We start from the raw sequence: 16,686 nt of genomic DNA on the forward strand, positions 1-16,686 counted from the left end.
TGTCGTATGGAGATAGCGGACAAGACCACAAATTCCCTCGAAGCGGCCGATCGGCCGTGGTGCTGAAAAAAAAGCGACGCGTCGGTGCAGACGTCGCTTCGGTCCGTCGGTCCCCCCCCCCAGTTTGTCAAGTGGGAAAATTTCAGCTGCTTCATAATGGGGGACCACGGAGCCCAGTTATGAGGGAGATAGAGAAAGAGAAAGATCGTGTAGGGCTGCAGAGGCACATCCACACAGAGCCAGAGGAGCCAAGCAGCATGATCACCAAATACTTCACAAAGGTGTGCGTCAAATTCAATCCGTTTGGCCCAGAAGCCAGATGCGCCAGGTCTGTGCTCTCGCAAATCCCACCGTCCATGAAAGGTGTGTGCAAAATAGACTTGCAGCTGCTGAACGACAAGTCTACGGTTGAGCCGTTTGTGCAGGTGACTTTCAAGGACAACACTGTCATGAGCGGCAACCCCGCGGAGCTTAAGCTTGCTGACTTCACCAACATGCTCGACAAGCACAGCAAAAAGCTACTTTTCAAGGAGGAAGTTGACAAATAGTGGTCGACCCTCGTCATGTGTACTTCGATTCCTTTATCTTTTCTTCGAGCATTTGCATGGTGTATTGGTTGTATGGATGTTTGTGAAGCCGGTGACAGCAGAGAACCAACGAAGGGAAAAATATTTGGTGACAACAACCTCATGTACATAACTGCTCACTAAACCCCCAGAGCTGGGACTTCTTTTGCTTTTCTTTCTGTTTTACTAGTGTTAGCTTAGTTTCTACTATTTATATATCTAATAAACCTCTGTTATAAATATCTTTGGCGGTACTCAGCCCTTCTGTATCTTTTACGGTGCCTTACGTCTTTGCGAGATGGCCTCACAGTTTTGTGACCCCATTCGCACCCCCGAGGCTGATCATGTTGAAACAGTCGAGATAATATCATGATTCTGACACCTACCGCCCACAAACCTTTTCGATATCTGTGGGACGCCTGCTAGCCACACAACGGATATACCATGAAGCCGTTAAATCTAAAGACAATTTACACGACAACTCCGATCTTCTATGTCAACGCAAAACCACATTTGGGCCATTTCTACTCCATGACTCTTGCGGATGTGAGGAACAGATGGTGTAAGCTGAACAAAAAAGACACCTTTTTCACCACAGGAACGGACGAGCATGGCCTGAAGGTGCAGAATGCTGCACAGGCAGCGAATGTCGATCCAAAGCTCTTTTGTGATAATTTGGCTGCCAAGTTCAAAGAGCTGGCCGTGGTAGGTAACATAAAATACAATAGATTTATAAGAACCACCGACCCGGACCATTATGCGGCAGTGAATCATTTCTGGAACGTCGTCAACAAAAACAACTTTATCTACAAAGGAAGACACAGTGGGTGGTATTCTGTTTCGGATGAAACGTTTTATGCCGAAACCGATATTGAAGAATCCACTGATGAGAAGACTGGTGAAAAAATAATGATTTCAAAGGAAACTTCAAGTACCGTCCTTTATCAATCAGAAGATAACTACTTCTTCAGGCTTTCTGCGTTCCAGAAACAGCTCTTACAGTATCTGAAAGAAAACCCGGATTTCATACAGCCCAGAAAATATTATGACTTTATAGTAAACGAATTGGAGACAAGAGAGCTTACTGACTTGTCGATTTCAAGACTCTCATCACGCTTACAATGGGGAATTCCTGTCCCCAATGATGATTCACAAAGGATATACGTCTGGTTCGATGCGTTGATAAATTATTTGACCTCGGAGGGGTACCCGACAGCAGCCGAAATGCCAAGACCTACACATCTTATTGGTAAGGATATCATCAAATTTCATTGTATATATTGGCCTGCATTTTTGCTGGCTGCAGGACTGCAAATGCCTAAGCAAGTTTTTATTCATGGTCATTGGTTGATGGGAGGTCGTAAAATGAGTAAGTCGAGAGGAAATGTGGCTGATCCAATCGAGATCGCCGATCGCTATGATGCAGATTCTTTGAGACTTTTTATGATGAGATATTCCGTTTTAGACACAGATGGCGACTATAACGAGGAAAGATTAAACACTTTGAGGAGCGAGTTCATTGATAAGTTCTGCAATTTGATGATGCGTTCATTGTCAAAAAACTTCAAAATAGAAAGAGCGTTGGAAAGACTTCAACATGAAAGCTTGGAATCTTTGTGTTCAAAACTAGATGAACCTCAGTTTCAGAAAAGTCTTGAATCTATCAGAAAAGACATCAACTGTTTGAAAATAGACATCGATGATGACATTACCAATTTCAACATGCATAAAGCTCTGTCTAAAATTTTCAGCACCGCTCCTATGATAAATGGGCTTTTTGATTCATATGAACCATGGACATTAAAGGTAAAATCGTCAGACGCTGAAAACGATAAAGAATCGAAAACGCTCAAACAAGATCTGATAATTTTCACTGCTCTTGATTCTTTGAGAGTTATTTTGATTTTGTTAGAACCCTTCATACCCCAATATTCGGCTTTGCTTCTTGATAGACTGAGAGTTGACAAAGAAAAAAGAACTATTGACTATGCAGAGATCGGGAAGGACTTGACATACGGTAAGGACGCAATATTCAAGAAGGGAAGTACTGTTCCTTTAGCGAAGATCGAGTTTTCCCAAAAGTAAATTCGTAGAATAAATTAATAGAGTAAAACTTGTACATATCTTGTTATTTAGCAACTAAATCTTACAAGTTCGCATTTCAGTGTTTCTAAATCCAACAACACACAAGAATTGCTCTCGCTGAACTCTGGAACTGCAATTACACGCACTGGTATAATGTCACCATTTTTTCTTTTGAGCTCGATAAGGGAGGTTTCGAAATTTGGTTGATTCCCAACAATATAAACGTGAGGAGTTTCAACCAGCGTGAACGGATCTCGCCCTTCAAAAGGATAACACCAGAGTGTATCCGGTGCTGTTGGTGCAATCACTTGCCACAGTAAAGAATCTTCAATGACTCGAAGTCGTGAATCTGTAGATATGGATTCTGCAATATGATCTTCAGTCACAGCAACGTTGGGGATGATATATTTCAGAATGTCATTGATATTTTCACCAGAGGATACTAGACATCGCAATCCATTAATATCGTAGTATGCTGGGTCGGTTAGTCTTTTGAAGTTTTTCCGGTTTGACGATTTATGGAAAAGCGACTTGTGTATTGGTTGTTTAGGAAGTCCAGCCTCTACAATGTCGTGGGCTCCTGGGAGAATTGAGACAGGAATGCTGTGCAACAGATCATGGAAGTAGTTGTCAACGTATTTGGCTGCTTCCTCGTCGTACTGAGACACAAAGTCATCGGAGTATTTATCCTTTTCGGACTTGATATTCTGTTTTACGGGAACGATATTGACGGAATTGCCAACGACCATCAGTTCAGACACTTCCTTCGCCCTATCATCACCCAATTCTCCCATAAGCCAGTTTTGTAGGAGCTCAAACTTCACCACATCTGACGAGGCGTTGAAATTGAGACCACTGCAGAGTGCCACTTTCCCCTTGGCGTTGTCATGGGCAAGAATACTCCTCTGAGGAGCAGCCTCTGGATACACGATGTCAACCACATGGAATATTCCAGACTCTATTTCCATCCCAAGAACACCTATAACTAGTCCTGTCACGAGAATCTTATCGCTCAGATGATCACCAGTGAGTAAGATCCTACCACTTTCATCTTCCAACCATAGCTTGTCAGTCTTTGGGTCGCTGTATGACGATTTCCTCAAATCATCCATCTTGTTGTGAATAGTTCCACTACCATTAGTCAAATTATCCAACTCTTTAAAATGACCCTGAACGTTCAACTCCACCTCTTTCAAAACATCGGGCTTGTACTTCATGTCGGCCAAGGTCGTGCCAATAATGAACACCGGCTCTAGAAACGGAACGTCCAATACTTTCGGCACAAACTTTGGCTTCGTTCCATTCACGTCAACTCCAGACCATTTCGGCATTGCCATCTTCATCACCCGTGACTTCAACTCGCCGGATCGGAACGAATACAGAGCATTGAATTGCGATGCATATGTCCGTTCTGTGGCTGGATTAGCAAACGAAGTGTCTGGCACAGAACTCGTTTTTGGTGTTCTTCGGAACTCTCCATTTACAGCAGTCATGAGTGTCTCCTGTAATCTGGTATAATCTCTGCTTGATGACCTCAGCTCTATATAACACCTTTCATGTGTTCCTTCAGCCTTTTGGTATACGCCATTCCCTTCAGGACTGACACGAAACTTCACCAGTTTCGTGCCTCCCTCTTTCTCCCGCTGACATCTCTACACCAGCTATGGGCTCCTTCTCTTCCGGCTCTCTCATTGTCCGGCCGGGGGGTGTTGGCTGTAAATCAATCAAGGCGGACGCTGACAGGTGTTAGAAGTCAATTGGCGTTGTGGTGTACCGTCACACAGCTAGCTACATACAACCACCTAAGTATTCTTTCCGCAGTATGGAGAAACTAGACTTGTCCTCATACGCCAAGGACATTAAACACAATTATGACGCTGTTGTTTCCGGCGACAACACTTATGCTATCTTTACGACATTGAAGGACTCCTCCTTAAAGCCTACTGTGTTGGGAGACGGAGACATTCAAGAGTTTGTTTCCGAGTTTGAGGAAGGTGCAGTTCAGTTTGGTATCATTGGAGTCAATCCGTTTGGATCCGACGTCAAGAAGCTGTTGCTGCTCGGCTGGTGTCCTGATTCAGCTCCTATAAAATCAAAGGTCTCTTATGCACAAAACTTGTCCGCCGTTGGGAAGGTCTTACACTACCATGTTGAAGTCACTGCTAGAGACAGCGATGACCTAGATGTGGACGATCTCCTGAAGACTGTTTCCAATGCTTCTGGTGCAAGATACTCAATCCAGAGTTTGACTCCCCAAAAGTCGGCATCATCTTCTTTTAAACAAAAACCGAAGCCTGTGTCTGCATCTTCTTCTTCTTCTTCTTCCTCTTTTGTCAAACCAAAACCAGCTGTCAGTCCTTCCATTATTAAGCCTAAACCTTCACTACCACCTAAAAAGGAAATCTCTGGGTCCACTAATGATTGGGGAGACGATGGTGAGATCAAAGAAAGAGATTTCTCTAAAGAGCCATTGGAAAACCTACCATCTGCATACAAACCAACAAAGGTTGACATTAACGCATTGAGAAATGGGCCCGGCTCCACTACAGAATCTGAAATGAAGACCATTTCAATCAATCCATCAGGTGGCTTGACCTCACTGCCAAAACCAAAACCTTCTCATTCAGTCTTATCTAGATTCAACCAAGAGGTTGTGAAACCAGAATTTGGCACCAAAACCCCAAGTTTCGGCAGTAACCCTTCGAAGGACAGTAGCAAGTTGGTTGGTGGCTTGAGTAGAAACTTTGGAGCAGAAAATGGTAAAACCCCTGCACAATTGTGGGCCGAAAAGAAAGGACAATACAAAGAAGTGCCAAACAATGACAAACCAGTCAATGCAGAAGATATTGAAAAAGAGGTTGATCACGAAGACATCAGCTTAAATAGTGCAAAGGCAAAATTTGAAAAGCTACATTTGGAAGCTGAGAAGGAAGAAGAGGTTAAAAAGCCTATAACAAGCTCAATATCTTCTTTCCCTCCACCTCCAGCTAGAAATGAGCCTGTGAAACAATTTCCTCCCCCACCATCCAGAGAGGAGGAAGAAGAAGAAGAAGAGGAGAAAGAGGAAACGTCCAATCCAAATCTCATCTCCTCCTTCCCACCTCCTCCAAAAAGAGATGTTTTTAGTAAATTTGAAGAAAAGCCTGCTGAGGATAAGGAAGATGATGATTGGGGAGATGATGATGCAGACAGTGTAAATGAACAACATAAGTCTTTTCAACCACCGGCATCTAGTACCGCACCAGCTCCTCTTCCTGTAAGACCCATTCCAGCTGCCCCAGTGCAAGAAGATGAACCAGCAACACTTTTATCTTCTAGCGCCGGTGGAAAACATGCTATTGCAGAGTACGATTATGAAAAGGATGAAGACAACGAAATTGGTTTCACCGAAGGTGAGAAAATCGTTAATATTGAGTTTGTGGATGAAGATTGGTGGCAAGGTACCAACAGTAAAGGTGAAACGGGTTTATTCCCTGCTTCCTACGTCAATCTGATTGAAGCATCATCATCTGCTGCTGCCTCTTCTGAACCTGCTCCACCCACTCTTCCATCAAGAGATCAGGCTGTCGAAGAAGCCAAATCATCAGGTTTATCTGCAGTTGCCGAGTACGATTATGATGCCACAGAGGAGAATGAATTAACTTTCAAGGAGGGCGATATTATTACAGATATTGACAAAGTTGATGATGATTGGTGGTTAGGGTCTCTGAATGGTGAGAAAAAACTCTTCCCAGCAAACTATGTTACGCTACAATGAATGACGGCATTTGTTTGTGCTTCCTTTCTTGTAATGCCTCACTTTTACCGCCAAAATGTTATGAGTAATTGTGTTGAATCTATTTTTATTTATTATTATGTTTGAACTTAACTATTGTGTACTTTTTCTTCAATTAGATACAAAAAGTTATATATATCATAAGGAAGTAAATCAAAATCCCGTGAGAGTTGAAGGAACATAATCGTAAAAAATATCTTTTAGCAAAATGATCAGGACCGACTTGATTAATTTGAGTACTGCTTCATGCTAGTATCAATAAGAAAAGAATATAAGAATAAAAATGGAATGCTTTCAGGGGTTCTTTCGAAGCCGCGTCTGCCGACAACAGATTGGTGTGCATTCAAGTTATGCAATAACACCGCAATTTTGGTCCAAGGTAAGGAATTGAGGTTATCTAAGATGCGTTGCCTTACGTCATTGAATGGTAGCGGATTAAGATTCTTTGCCAAGCCAACATTCGACAAATCGTTATTGATCAGGTTATTGACAAGATTCTCTACAGAATCTGCTCTCGACTTGTAATCTAGCTCAAATTCAACATCTATTGAATAAGATTTCGATGTATCAGTCGATGACTTTTTCTGTGTATTTTGGTCAATGTCCGCGTCAACGTCTTCATTGATCATATTCAAACCATTCTCTACAACTTCTCTTGTAATGTGAGAAACCCCAATAGGTCCCCGCTGTAGATTATCTGCTTCATTGTAACCATCATCATGGTCTTGATTTTTATCTGATTCTTTCAAGAAATTTTGACTCTCAGATGTTGATAGAAGTGAAGACTGATCTTCAATTTCTTTATCGTCACCAAAATCAAAATAAGCTGAGGTGACTTTCCACAACTTGGCAAAGTCCGGAATAGGTAAAACACGTCTCCTCATGTAACTCTTTACTGTGGCAAAAAGGCTCACAGAAAAAATCACTGGAAATAAGAAGAAACCAACCGTTAGTAATATAGTCATTGCAAACTTACTATGCGAAGGTGAAGATTGAGAGGGATCTTTATGCTTCTCAGCGGGGTCAATCCTCTCGGACTCATTGAAATCAATAACCATACACTGAATCTGCTTCCCATTTTCTGTAAGAGTGGCTGTGGGTAGACCCTGAATATATTTTGGGTTGACAGAGTTCCAGTCATTGAAAACATCGTACTTGGTGATGAAGGCAGAATAAAATCCAACTGTCCTATCAAATTTAGCATTAGCAACGCAAATTTTTGTTTTGAACAAGCTCAATCCCTTATAGTATCGTCTTTCCGGATCACACAACTTATAAACAATTCCGTCAACATTTTCCACTAAAAACAAATCTCTACCGGTTTGCCCTAAAAAGTGTGAGCCACACACATTCAAAATTCGACTGTTATAAAAAGTCACTCCCAAATGCGGGGTGGCAAACGTGGTAAAAAACCCCGGTTTTATCTTCTCAAAAAACCCGACTTCATATAGTTCTCCGATAATATACCGGGCAATCAATCCACCTAGGGAATATCCGACAAAACTGATTTCCTCGATAACAATTCCGTGTTCCGCTTGCAGTCTCTCCAGATGTTTGAACAGGTCAGGTATTATGTAACCGCCAATGGACTCAATCCCATCGTAAGTTTTGAAATGAGAAAAACAATCTGGTGCATACGTGTGCATCTTGCATGTAGGCGTCTCATCTAGACTATGGTGCAGAACCGACTCCAATCGAGACATATTCTGGGCTGATCCCCATAGTCCGTGAATTAAAACAACTAAATGGTTTTTTCTCTTATCTTGTGACATTTCTCAACACTTCCACTTCCAAGCTGTAATAAGTTCTTTCTTGGAGAAATCTCCGTCTCTGTTCAAGAGAAAAAACCACCGCCTTCCAAGAAACAACGGCACAAGATGGAAATCCCTTTTGTTCCTCTTCCTCCCCAGATATCTCGGCCCTCATGCCTAACTCCGTTTCCTCGGCTTACTTACCGGATATGGCTATACAATTTTGTTTCCTCGTTTTCCTTTTCGAGAGTCTTCGTGTCTTGACATGTTTCGTAGCTGGCTCATCACTGTAGTGAGGTATTTCTAATTATGATGGTGTTTTCCTTCAGTAACATATAATTGAAAACCAACACCACACGCAAAAATGGTGCAACGAGCATTTAGTGCTACAGGGAAAGCCTTGCTAGCTGGGGGATACTTGGTTTTGGATCCGAAATATGAAGCATTTGTTATTGCGCTCAGCGCTCGTATGTATGCGTTGAACAGCGTTTTTGAATCCGAAGCTGAAACCCGTCTCTGCCGTATTACTGTTAATTCTCCCCAGTTTATGAATGGATCATGGTCATACACCCTTGATTTGGATGGTTTGAAATCAGCAGGTTTGGCATACCCAATAGTGGAAAAGGAAGGTAAACGTAACCCGTTTATCGAGTCTACCATCCTTGTGACAGTCGGATATGCTTTGGAAAAAGACGTCCTGAATGAAAAAACTAAAGCGAAAGACATTCACATCACGATATTTTCAGATCCGGAGTACCATTCACAGTTGAACTCGGTTCGGAAAGAATCTACAAACAGGTCGAAACAATTCTTGTATCATAACAAAGAAATCACACAGGTGAATAAAACCGGATTGGGGTCTAGTGCAGGCTTGGTGACCTCTTTGACAGCCAGTTTGTTATCGGCACTGTTTGCTGATTTTGATATTGCTCAATCATCTCTCAATTGGAAGGAAAGAGTTCACAATTTGGCTCAAGTTTCTCACTGTAAGGCGCAGGGTAAAATCGGATCTGGGTTTGACGTGGCGAGTGCTACATTTGGTTCAATCATATACCAAAGGTTTTCGCCACAACTAATTCACAGCGTGCTAGACGCTGTGTCTGATACAAACGCAAAGTTGGTCGATCTTATAGACAACCAAGACTGGAACATGAAGCATGAGCTCTGTAGCATGCCACCTGGTATCCGACTATTGATGGGAGATGTTATTGGTGGCTCTGAGACTCCTAAATTGGTTACAAAAGTGCAGAACTGGCGTAAAGAGAAGCCCGAATACTCATACAAGGTGTGGACGGAGCTTAACAGTTCAAACATGCGCCTAGTGGAGGCTTTACGCAAGATGGACAAACTTTCTGAGACAGATAAGGTAAGATATTCGTACTTGCTCAATGAACTTGCAAAAAATAGTGATGAAGACATTGCCTCCTCCCCCGACTTGGCAGAATTGAACCAGATCGGATGTGCAATTAAAGATATCCGAAAGTATCTGAAAATTATGACCGAGGAGACTGGTGCAGAGATTGAGCCTTTTGAGCAAACTGAGCTTTTAAATGCTGCCACAAACATTAAAGGTGTTCTCGGTGGTGTTGTTCCTGGAGCAGGTGGATACGATGCAATCTGCCTTTTGGTTTCTTCTGAAAAACTACCCCAAATATTTCAGGATACCTCTTCCAATCCATCATTTGGCCACGTTAGGTGGATGAACCTAGCTGAACAGAGAGATGGGCTCATTGAGGAGTCGTACTCTAATTTTGCTGGTCTTATATAATTTTGTATCATCATCCCGTCAATCATACTGCCAATAGTTAGGTCAGTAGAGACAAATTTCCAGATCTGGATCTGCTTATATAAGCGCGCATTGATTTGGCGTGGAAAAGAAAACAAAAAAAATACAAAATCTGCATGCAAGTAAATCTTTATCGCCAGACATTGTTTTACGATTGGATAGTTTAGCCTTCCTCTGTTCAATGTCAATAAATTTATCGAATGTCGTGTGCTCTTTGGAGTTACTATTGCATGCTAGCTCTACGTCATTAGTGACATGGTAGAGATGAATTATTCAGAAAGAAAAAACCGACAACTGAACTTATCTCATGTCCCGCAGTACCAACCTCCATCATTGCATATAGTAACGAGCTCTCGAAATAGCTCTTGCTCGGTGAGATCGGCTACTGAGAGCTTAAACGACTTTCTTGATCTTTATGCCGATGATAGTTCCAGTACAGATGCTTTTTCAGTGACGCATTCAATCTCTGATCTTATAAATCAGGAATCTACAATCCCCAACTCAAACAAACATGTCATTGGCTCAATTGAAAAGGAAAGTTCAACAGATGAGATCGCAATTCAAAGAGATCGCCAGCCTACACAATCCTTAGGCGAAAACGTTTCTTTAATTGAGCAGCCACATAAAATGATTTACTCCTCAGGTTTCAAAAATGAAGAGCCAACTGCTGCTGCAGCAACAGCATGTCAACCCAATACTACCATCATATCTGATGTGGATCATACAATTGTTGGTAATTCGATGAATGAAAACACTCTCGATAATACAATGTTGTCAGACCCAAAATCACAGAGATATACATATAATTTTGATGATGAAGAATTAAATGAAGGTTTGAGCATAGACGAGTCCATACTGGATATGATAAATAGTCTCGGAAGTGAGCTCGATCCCGAACAAGAGTTGGAAATAGAGCTCAGCCCCGAGATATTAGACCAATTACACAAAACCAATCTAATGAGGTATAAATCGACGAGTAACAGTACTTTGAATAGTATAGATTTGTTGAGCATTGAAATCCCGAGCGAAGATGCAGATTATGACGATCCAAATAGATTCAAAACTTTTTTTGGGATTGATAGTGGAACTTCCAGTAGTGAATACGAAGAAAGTTGTGAAATTATCGAAGAAGAGGAGGAACAAGAGGAGGGAGAAGAAGAATATCATGAAAGAGAAGATGACGAGGTAGAGTTTCAAGATGAAGGAATATCTGAAAGCGGGAGAGGAGAGGATGCAGAAGAAAATTACGATGGAATCGACGTATCTGTAGATACTCCACTAGAATTTTTAAACATTGGTGACCAAGCCAGTGAATACATTCAGAGCTTAGATATTAGTCCGGTTCCTGAATCCAATGAAAATCTCCAAGGAACCTCATTGTCATTAGATATGTCTATGCCTGACAAGCCTCCTCCTTATTGCGAAGTGGATGAAATTCATATCAAGAGATTGCAAGAGCAGCAAGACGAAGAGATGGCAGTACGTTTACAGAGGGAAGAATATGAACATGCCAACACCCCTTTCGATGACCTGATGCTTGAAGCACAAGATCATGTATCAGATATTCGTCTGTCACCTGCAAAACCCAACTCTAGTGTATCACTGTCTTTCAATAACAGTCGATCACTTAATGCATCCTCTATTGCGCCTTCTAATTCTGCTCACAATTCTCCTTTGAAGAGAAAGATTTCCATCAAGCTAAAGAAAAATAAGGATGGCGAACTGAGCAGACATGCGAGCGTAGACTATTATCAAATGGATAGGTATCTTCCCCCTTACAGGTCATTAATTAATCCTAACAAGGCATTTGATTATCGGACCAACAGCTATATTGATGCAAATGATAATGATATAGAAATCAAATCTGGTGAAGATAACAAGCCGATGGTAGCAATACACAAGAAAAAGCGTGACAGTAAATTGATGTCTATCTTGCTGACCACAAACAACAATATCAAGCAGAAACTCATCGATGTTGCAAACGATACACAGTCTATTAAATCAAGATCGAGATCAGTTAGGTCTTTATCTTCAATAACACATAGCATACATTCGGAACCAAAATCTAAGCCTACCGCTTTATTCAATGATTTGCCAGGAGAGATGCACCAATTAATCGTCAATCAAATTGATAACCAACATGATTTGGTCAACTGCTTATATGTTTCCAGATCGTTTCAGTCATATGCTATACCAAATCTGTATAGATATCCAAAGTTTACTTCGAGTTATAGATTAGGCCAGTTTGTTCACACAATTTTAAACTACCCAACCTATGCAACGTTTGTGAAAGTCTTGGATCTATCTAAAATTACTTTTCCTGTCTTTTTGACCGAATCCGAAAAGGTTAAATATCAGGATAAATTGGTTTATGGCTCTTCTACGGCCATGGAGCTTCTCAATGAGAAGAAAAGGGTTGTGCATGCTGGATGGAGAGATTGGAAATATAGAAATCATCCTTTGTACGGAGATTTCAACAAATGGAGAAAACGAGCCAATTCTGTATCCACCACAGCGTCAACAGGCTCTGGCGGTATTTCGTGGGATTTGGCAACAAGCAAAAATTTATCTGCCCCCAATCTACTTGACCCAAAGAAATTCACTTCGTCAATGACGACCAATACCATGGTGTCCACTAATACCCGGGTCAGGTCGCATTCTGGATCGGAGAATACGATGAAACGGCTGTCAAACAAATCTCGATCGAGATCCAATTCTGCTTCTAACAACAGTAGACTGAATAGCTTGGGTAGTACCGGTACCCGAAATAGCTACACCGGAGGTACCAGTAGTGGCAATAGCAGTGCCAATGCAAGCAACAGTAGCCGTAGTAGCAAGCAAGGGGATAATGGCAGTTTTGTTAAGTCGTTCAAAAAGGCCTTTGGGTTAGATCCAGCGGTGCCTGGGAAGAAGCGGCGTGGGATCAGTCCTGTGAGAAAGCCACTTGTCAAGGCATCTTCGTCAGGCACAATTCCAACTTGGCAGAAGAAGAAAGTGCATGGAAAGCACGAGAATACGCATTTGTCTTCCAAATCCAAGGCCAGTAGTAGCAAAAGAAAAAGCGCTGAAAGTGGAGACGGTGGTTGCAATGGCGAGACTCGCCCATTTGGAACACCACACCAGAAAATGAACATATTACTGAAGCAGTACTGTTTCAACCGGGATGTTCCTGTTGGCTACATCATCCACATTTTGGACGAGTGTGCCAACTTAGAGGAACTCAACTTGAGCAACGTGGTAGTAAGCACGGACTACGAGCTCCGTGACTACGCATCGTTTGATTGGTACAGTGGGAGCGGGGAGATGATAGGGAAGTCGAGGGTTCCTGTTGTTCTTGACCCGGGGAGGCCTGTTTTCTGGAGCGATTCCGGGCGGGATATGGATCTGACGGACACGACGTTCATCCAGAACTACGCCGAGAGCATGGAAGTGAAGGCGTTGTGGAAGCACATCTACAGGATGCGGAAGCTAAAGAGGCTTCTCCTGCGCAGAATCAACTCGCTGGAGATGAGCATTATCGAAGGGTTTGTGATGCGGAGCGAGTTCCGGGAGAGCTTGCAATACCTCGACTGCAGCAAATCGGGGATGGTGAAGCGGTCCGAGTGGGACGAGCTGAAAAGTGCGCAGGAGTGGAGACAGTACTTCAGGTCCAAGCCGTTGTGAGAGCGTTTGCTTGGGTTGCTATTTATGTTGCTGCTGCTACCAATCCAGCACGCCAGTGCCAGTGCTGCTATTGTCCAGCTGAAAAATGTATTAGTGCTGCCTAATATATCTGTGTAGAGTAATTGAATAATTTGTCACCAATACCATACTATTACGTTTTACGTCTTGCGGCGACTACTCCCACGGGCAGCATTGTTTCTGTCGTTACTGCTGCAGCCGATTTTGCCATTCGGAGCGTACACGCGGTCAGGCGAGCAGCGGGGCCGTTCCAGCGGGCCGGCCTCTGAGAGCCGAGCCATTATTGCACATGCCGTGTCAGCGACAAAAGCGGCGCCGCAGCCGATACGCCTGCACAGCAGAACCCGACTGGTGCAGCGTGCCACGCAAATCCAACGGCGAGCACTAAAGGCGCAGCGACCAGCTTGAGCGGGCTGCATTTCTGCGCGTTTCCGCCGGCCAAGCTGTTTTGTTGTGTCTCGCTGTGCTCCACCGTGCGGTACAGGTCAGGCCGTGAGCGGCGAACCACCGCCAGCCCAGGAGCAGCAAGACGCTCCACAGCGGTCGACCAAACCCACATCATGCCGCCCCCTGCCGCGGATCCCGGCCCATTTGCCGATTCTCGACCCTCTTCCGGAAACCGGGACCCCGGCCCGGCCAGTCCCTTGCCCCTCGCCCCCAACACATAAGGTTTTGTTGTGGTACTAAAGGGAGCCGGCCGGAAGCAGGACTAAAAGCCGTCGGCCCTGCAGGGCGATATTGTTCTCGCTCTCAGACCGTTGGCCCTCTGCAGCGGAGCGCGGTGCTCTGCGGTGCGGTGCGGCCGGCGGCGTTTTGTACAGTGGCAGTGGCGGTACGCTGTGGTGTGGGCTGCACTCCCCACGACCAGTGGAGGAGTCTGGAGGCGTGCGCCTTTGGGTGCGGGCCAACCATGCCGCGGTGAGGGAGTGCGTTGTACAGCAGGAGCATGTTGTCGTTATCGTCGGGCCATTGTCTGTGGGCGTTATTGTTGGAGATTGCAGGGGGCGGGTGTGCTGGCGTGCACGATGTGCACGATGTGCACGATGGCGGCCCGCGGGGGGCCAGCATGCGCCGGGATGCGTCAACAACAGTCGCCAGTTGCGAGCACACGCCGCCGAGTGCGTTCCACAAAGGGAGGGCCAGATTGCCTTTCTTGGCCTTCCGATCTGGGCCAACGCTGGATCGAGAGAGCACTGGGTCTGCCTTGTTGGACTGCCTTTCTGCCCGGCTCTGCGTGCATGCATGCGTGCTTCTGACACGCTCCAGCAAGCTTCCAGAGCGTCTGCGGGCGCCGTCTGGCTTCGTCCGTGGTGTCTCGGGTTGTGTCGTGTTCTGCCGTGCCGTGTTCCTCCCTCACCTGCTATAAAAGGCCCCGCATCCGCTGGCGCAGTAATGTTTTTTCTTTTCTTTTTCTTACGATCTGGGCTGCTTGCCCTGGCCGGTTCACAACCAATCGCTTTTCCCCCCGCTTCCCACCACACTGCTTCCTCCCGCTGATCCAGAGGTCCTTGCCGTTGGCTAAGGAGCCAACGGCTGGCGGCAGCCACGCTGGCGGCGACCACACGCCGCCGCCGGCACCGCCTCCAGTCAGCGCTACGTGTCCGCTTCATCTCACTACGCAGAGTCAATCTTTTCTCATACCCTACAAGCATGCTTACAGAAAACAAACACCGCACAAGCAGCAGCTTCCGGACTTTCCGGGACCGGCTGCGTCTTTGGAGAATGCAAGGCGGAGCACGCCGGCTAACCGTCCCCGATGCCTTCATCATGGTAGCAGCGTCCCCCGCAGCAGTCACGATCTCACACACCCAGCAAGTACCGATCAGAACACAGAACGCATACGTCATGTAAGTGCTGTATTCCAGCTTTTCCCATTCCCTACAATGGTGCCGCTTGTCTGTTCCGCATGCGAGCCGGCACCTTCTGAAATTGTAGGGTATGAGAGAAGCTCCAATATGCAGTTACTTGATTTCCACACAAGCCGATCACTTTCGGGTGCTGTTTCTGCTGGCTTCATCCCTGTCTATAGTTCTCGCCAAATGTGTACTATCTATTCATATGTAATATAACTCTACCCTGTCACTGCGACTGAGATCCGTACCCGCCCCCGACGACCCCCCTCCCCGTGCGGCTGTGCCGCCTCTCCTCTTCTGCCCACCCCTCGGGCCCTCTGCGTAACCGGCTGCTCCACCGTCCCTCTTGCGGCCATTCCGCCGGCAGCGGGACAGGGCACCGACCGGCCTGTGTTTTCGGCGGAGGCGACAGTGACAACAACCCCCCGGCCTCCCCCCTCACTATTGTCCGGGGTCTCACTGACAAAACGGCGGAACGGCTAGAGGCGGCAGGGAGGAAGGCCCGCCGCCGCAACTGCCGCCGCAACTGCCGCCGCCGCAGCCACCGACTGCCCTGGGGCGCCTCAGGGCTGCCCAGGACGTGGCAACGGGGGCCGGGGGCCAATGGCGCCTTCCCAGCTGCAGATACCGGGTGCGCTGCGGCCGGCCCGGCGCAGCCGGGAATCCGGCCCGTGGCCGACACCCGTAATCCGGCACCAAACTCGGGAATAACTCGTGCCCTCTTTCTGCCGACGCCCCCTGCTTCCTCATCCAGCCAGACCACAAAGGCTGCTGCCGCCTCCTCTGCAGCCACGGTGCTACTTCCGTGCCGCTGTTGTCTAGCACCGCTGTCGATCACCCAGCCAGCACACGGGATTTCCCGCCACATGCACAGATTGGCACTACATTCCAGACTGGGGGCTTCTCTCCGCTGCCGTGGAAGGTTCTACGCGTGCGGTTTCTTCTCTTTCTCTTTTCCAGCCACCCAGCCTACTTCTGCTCTTCTGTATGGCCATCCCATCCCTGCACCCATTGACAAGTGTTCTCAGCGGGAACGCGTCCGAGGTCTCTAGAAGTTGGGCTCTGGGATGACACCCCCAGTCCTTGCGTGCCGTGGCCCCACCCGCAGAGTGTCTGCAAGGCCTCCGCCCACCGTTCTCCGGTCCTGGCCCGACACGTTGTAGCGGCTTCGCCGAAAACGAGTAGTCTC

At 45.7% G+C, this 16,686-nt stretch overlaps 9 protein-coding genes across 9 annotated transcripts; 5 read left to right on the forward strand and 4 right to left on the reverse strand.

The window, feature by feature from the left end:
• Positions 1–256: 256 nt before the first annotated feature.
• On the forward strand, positions 257–822 carry PICMEDRAFT_15287 (hypothetical protein; the record flags this gene model as incomplete). The annotated part of the gene is made up of 1 exon (XM_019160750.1): positions 257–822. A coding segment is annotated over one exon (292 nt), but the record flags the coding sequence as incomplete, so codon positions are not given.
• Positions 823–992: 170 nt separating this feature from the next.
• On the forward strand, positions 993–2,732 carry PICMEDRAFT_15288 (hypothetical protein). Its single transcript, XM_019160751.1, has one exon. The coding sequence runs from the start codon at positions 1,011–1,013 to the stop codon at positions 2,649–2,651; it is 1,641 nt and encodes a 546-aa protein (XP_019018432.1). The 5' UTR covers positions 993–1,010; the 3' UTR covers positions 2,652–2,732.
• PICMEDRAFT_15289 (hypothetical protein) lies at positions 2,323–4,192 on the reverse strand. Its single transcript, XM_019160752.1, has one exon. The coding sequence runs from the start codon at positions 4,142–4,144 to the stop codon at positions 2,699–2,701; it is 1,446 nt and encodes a 481-aa protein (XP_019018433.1). The 5' UTR covers positions 4,145–4,192; the 3' UTR covers positions 2,323–2,698.
• A 199-nt stretch (positions 4,193–4,391) lies between these two features.
• On the forward strand, positions 4,392–6,722 carry PICMEDRAFT_15290 (hypothetical protein). The gene is made up of 2 exons (XM_019160753.1): positions 4,392–6,353; positions 6,386–6,722. Exons 1-2 carry the CDS (start codon positions 4,474–4,476, stop codon positions 6,474–6,476), a joined length of 1,971 nt encoding a protein of 656 aa, XP_019018434.1. The 5' UTR covers positions 4,392–4,473; the 3' UTR covers positions 6,477–6,722.
• On the reverse strand, positions 6,654–8,198 carry PICMEDRAFT_31801 (hypothetical protein; the record flags this gene model as incomplete). The annotated part of the gene is made up of 2 exons (XM_019162723.1): positions 6,654–7,187; positions 7,263–8,198. The coding sequence occupies 2 exons, from the start codon at positions 8,196–8,198 to the stop codon at positions 6,654–6,656; spliced, it is 1,470 nt and encodes a 489-aa protein (XP_019018435.1).
• A 323-nt stretch (positions 8,199–8,521) lies between these two features.
• Positions 8,522–10,081, forward strand: PICMEDRAFT_15291 (hypothetical protein). The gene has a single exon (XM_019160754.1). It carries the CDS (start codon positions 8,542–8,544, stop codon positions 9,943–9,945), a length of 1,404 nt encoding a protein of 467 aa, XP_019018436.1. The 5' UTR covers positions 8,522–8,541; the 3' UTR covers positions 9,946–10,081.
• Positions 10,082–10,185: 104 nt separating this feature from the next.
• PICMEDRAFT_15292 (hypothetical protein) lies at positions 10,186–13,785 on the forward strand. The gene has a single exon (XM_019160755.1). It carries the CDS (start codon positions 10,228–10,230, stop codon positions 13,624–13,626), a length of 3,399 nt encoding a protein of 1,132 aa, XP_019018437.1. The 5' UTR covers positions 10,186–10,227; the 3' UTR covers positions 13,627–13,785.
• PICMEDRAFT_111250 (hypothetical protein) lies at positions 13,706–14,195 on the reverse strand. The gene has a single exon (XM_019159756.1). The coding sequence runs from the start codon at positions 14,061–14,063 to the stop codon at positions 13,785–13,787; it is 279 nt and encodes a 92-aa protein (XP_019018438.1). The 5' UTR covers positions 14,064–14,195; the 3' UTR covers positions 13,706–13,784.
• Positions 14,196–14,265: 70 nt separating this feature from the next.
• On the reverse strand, positions 14,266–15,935 carry PICMEDRAFT_66998 (hypothetical protein). Its single transcript, XM_019163494.1, has one exon. It carries the CDS (start codon positions 15,489–15,491, stop codon positions 14,328–14,330), a length of 1,164 nt encoding a protein of 387 aa, XP_019018439.1. The 5' UTR covers positions 15,492–15,935; the 3' UTR covers positions 14,266–14,327.
• Between the last annotated feature and the right edge of the window lie 751 nt (positions 15,936–16,686).

This window comes from Pichia membranifaciens (assembly GCF_001661235.1).
Source record: "Pichia membranifaciens NRRL Y-2026 unplaced genomic scaffold PICMEscaffold_2, whole genome shotgun sequence".
In the NCBI taxonomy this organism is placed as follows: domain Eukaryota; kingdom Fungi; phylum Ascomycota; class Pichiomycetes; order Pichiales; family Pichiaceae; genus Pichia; species Pichia membranifaciens.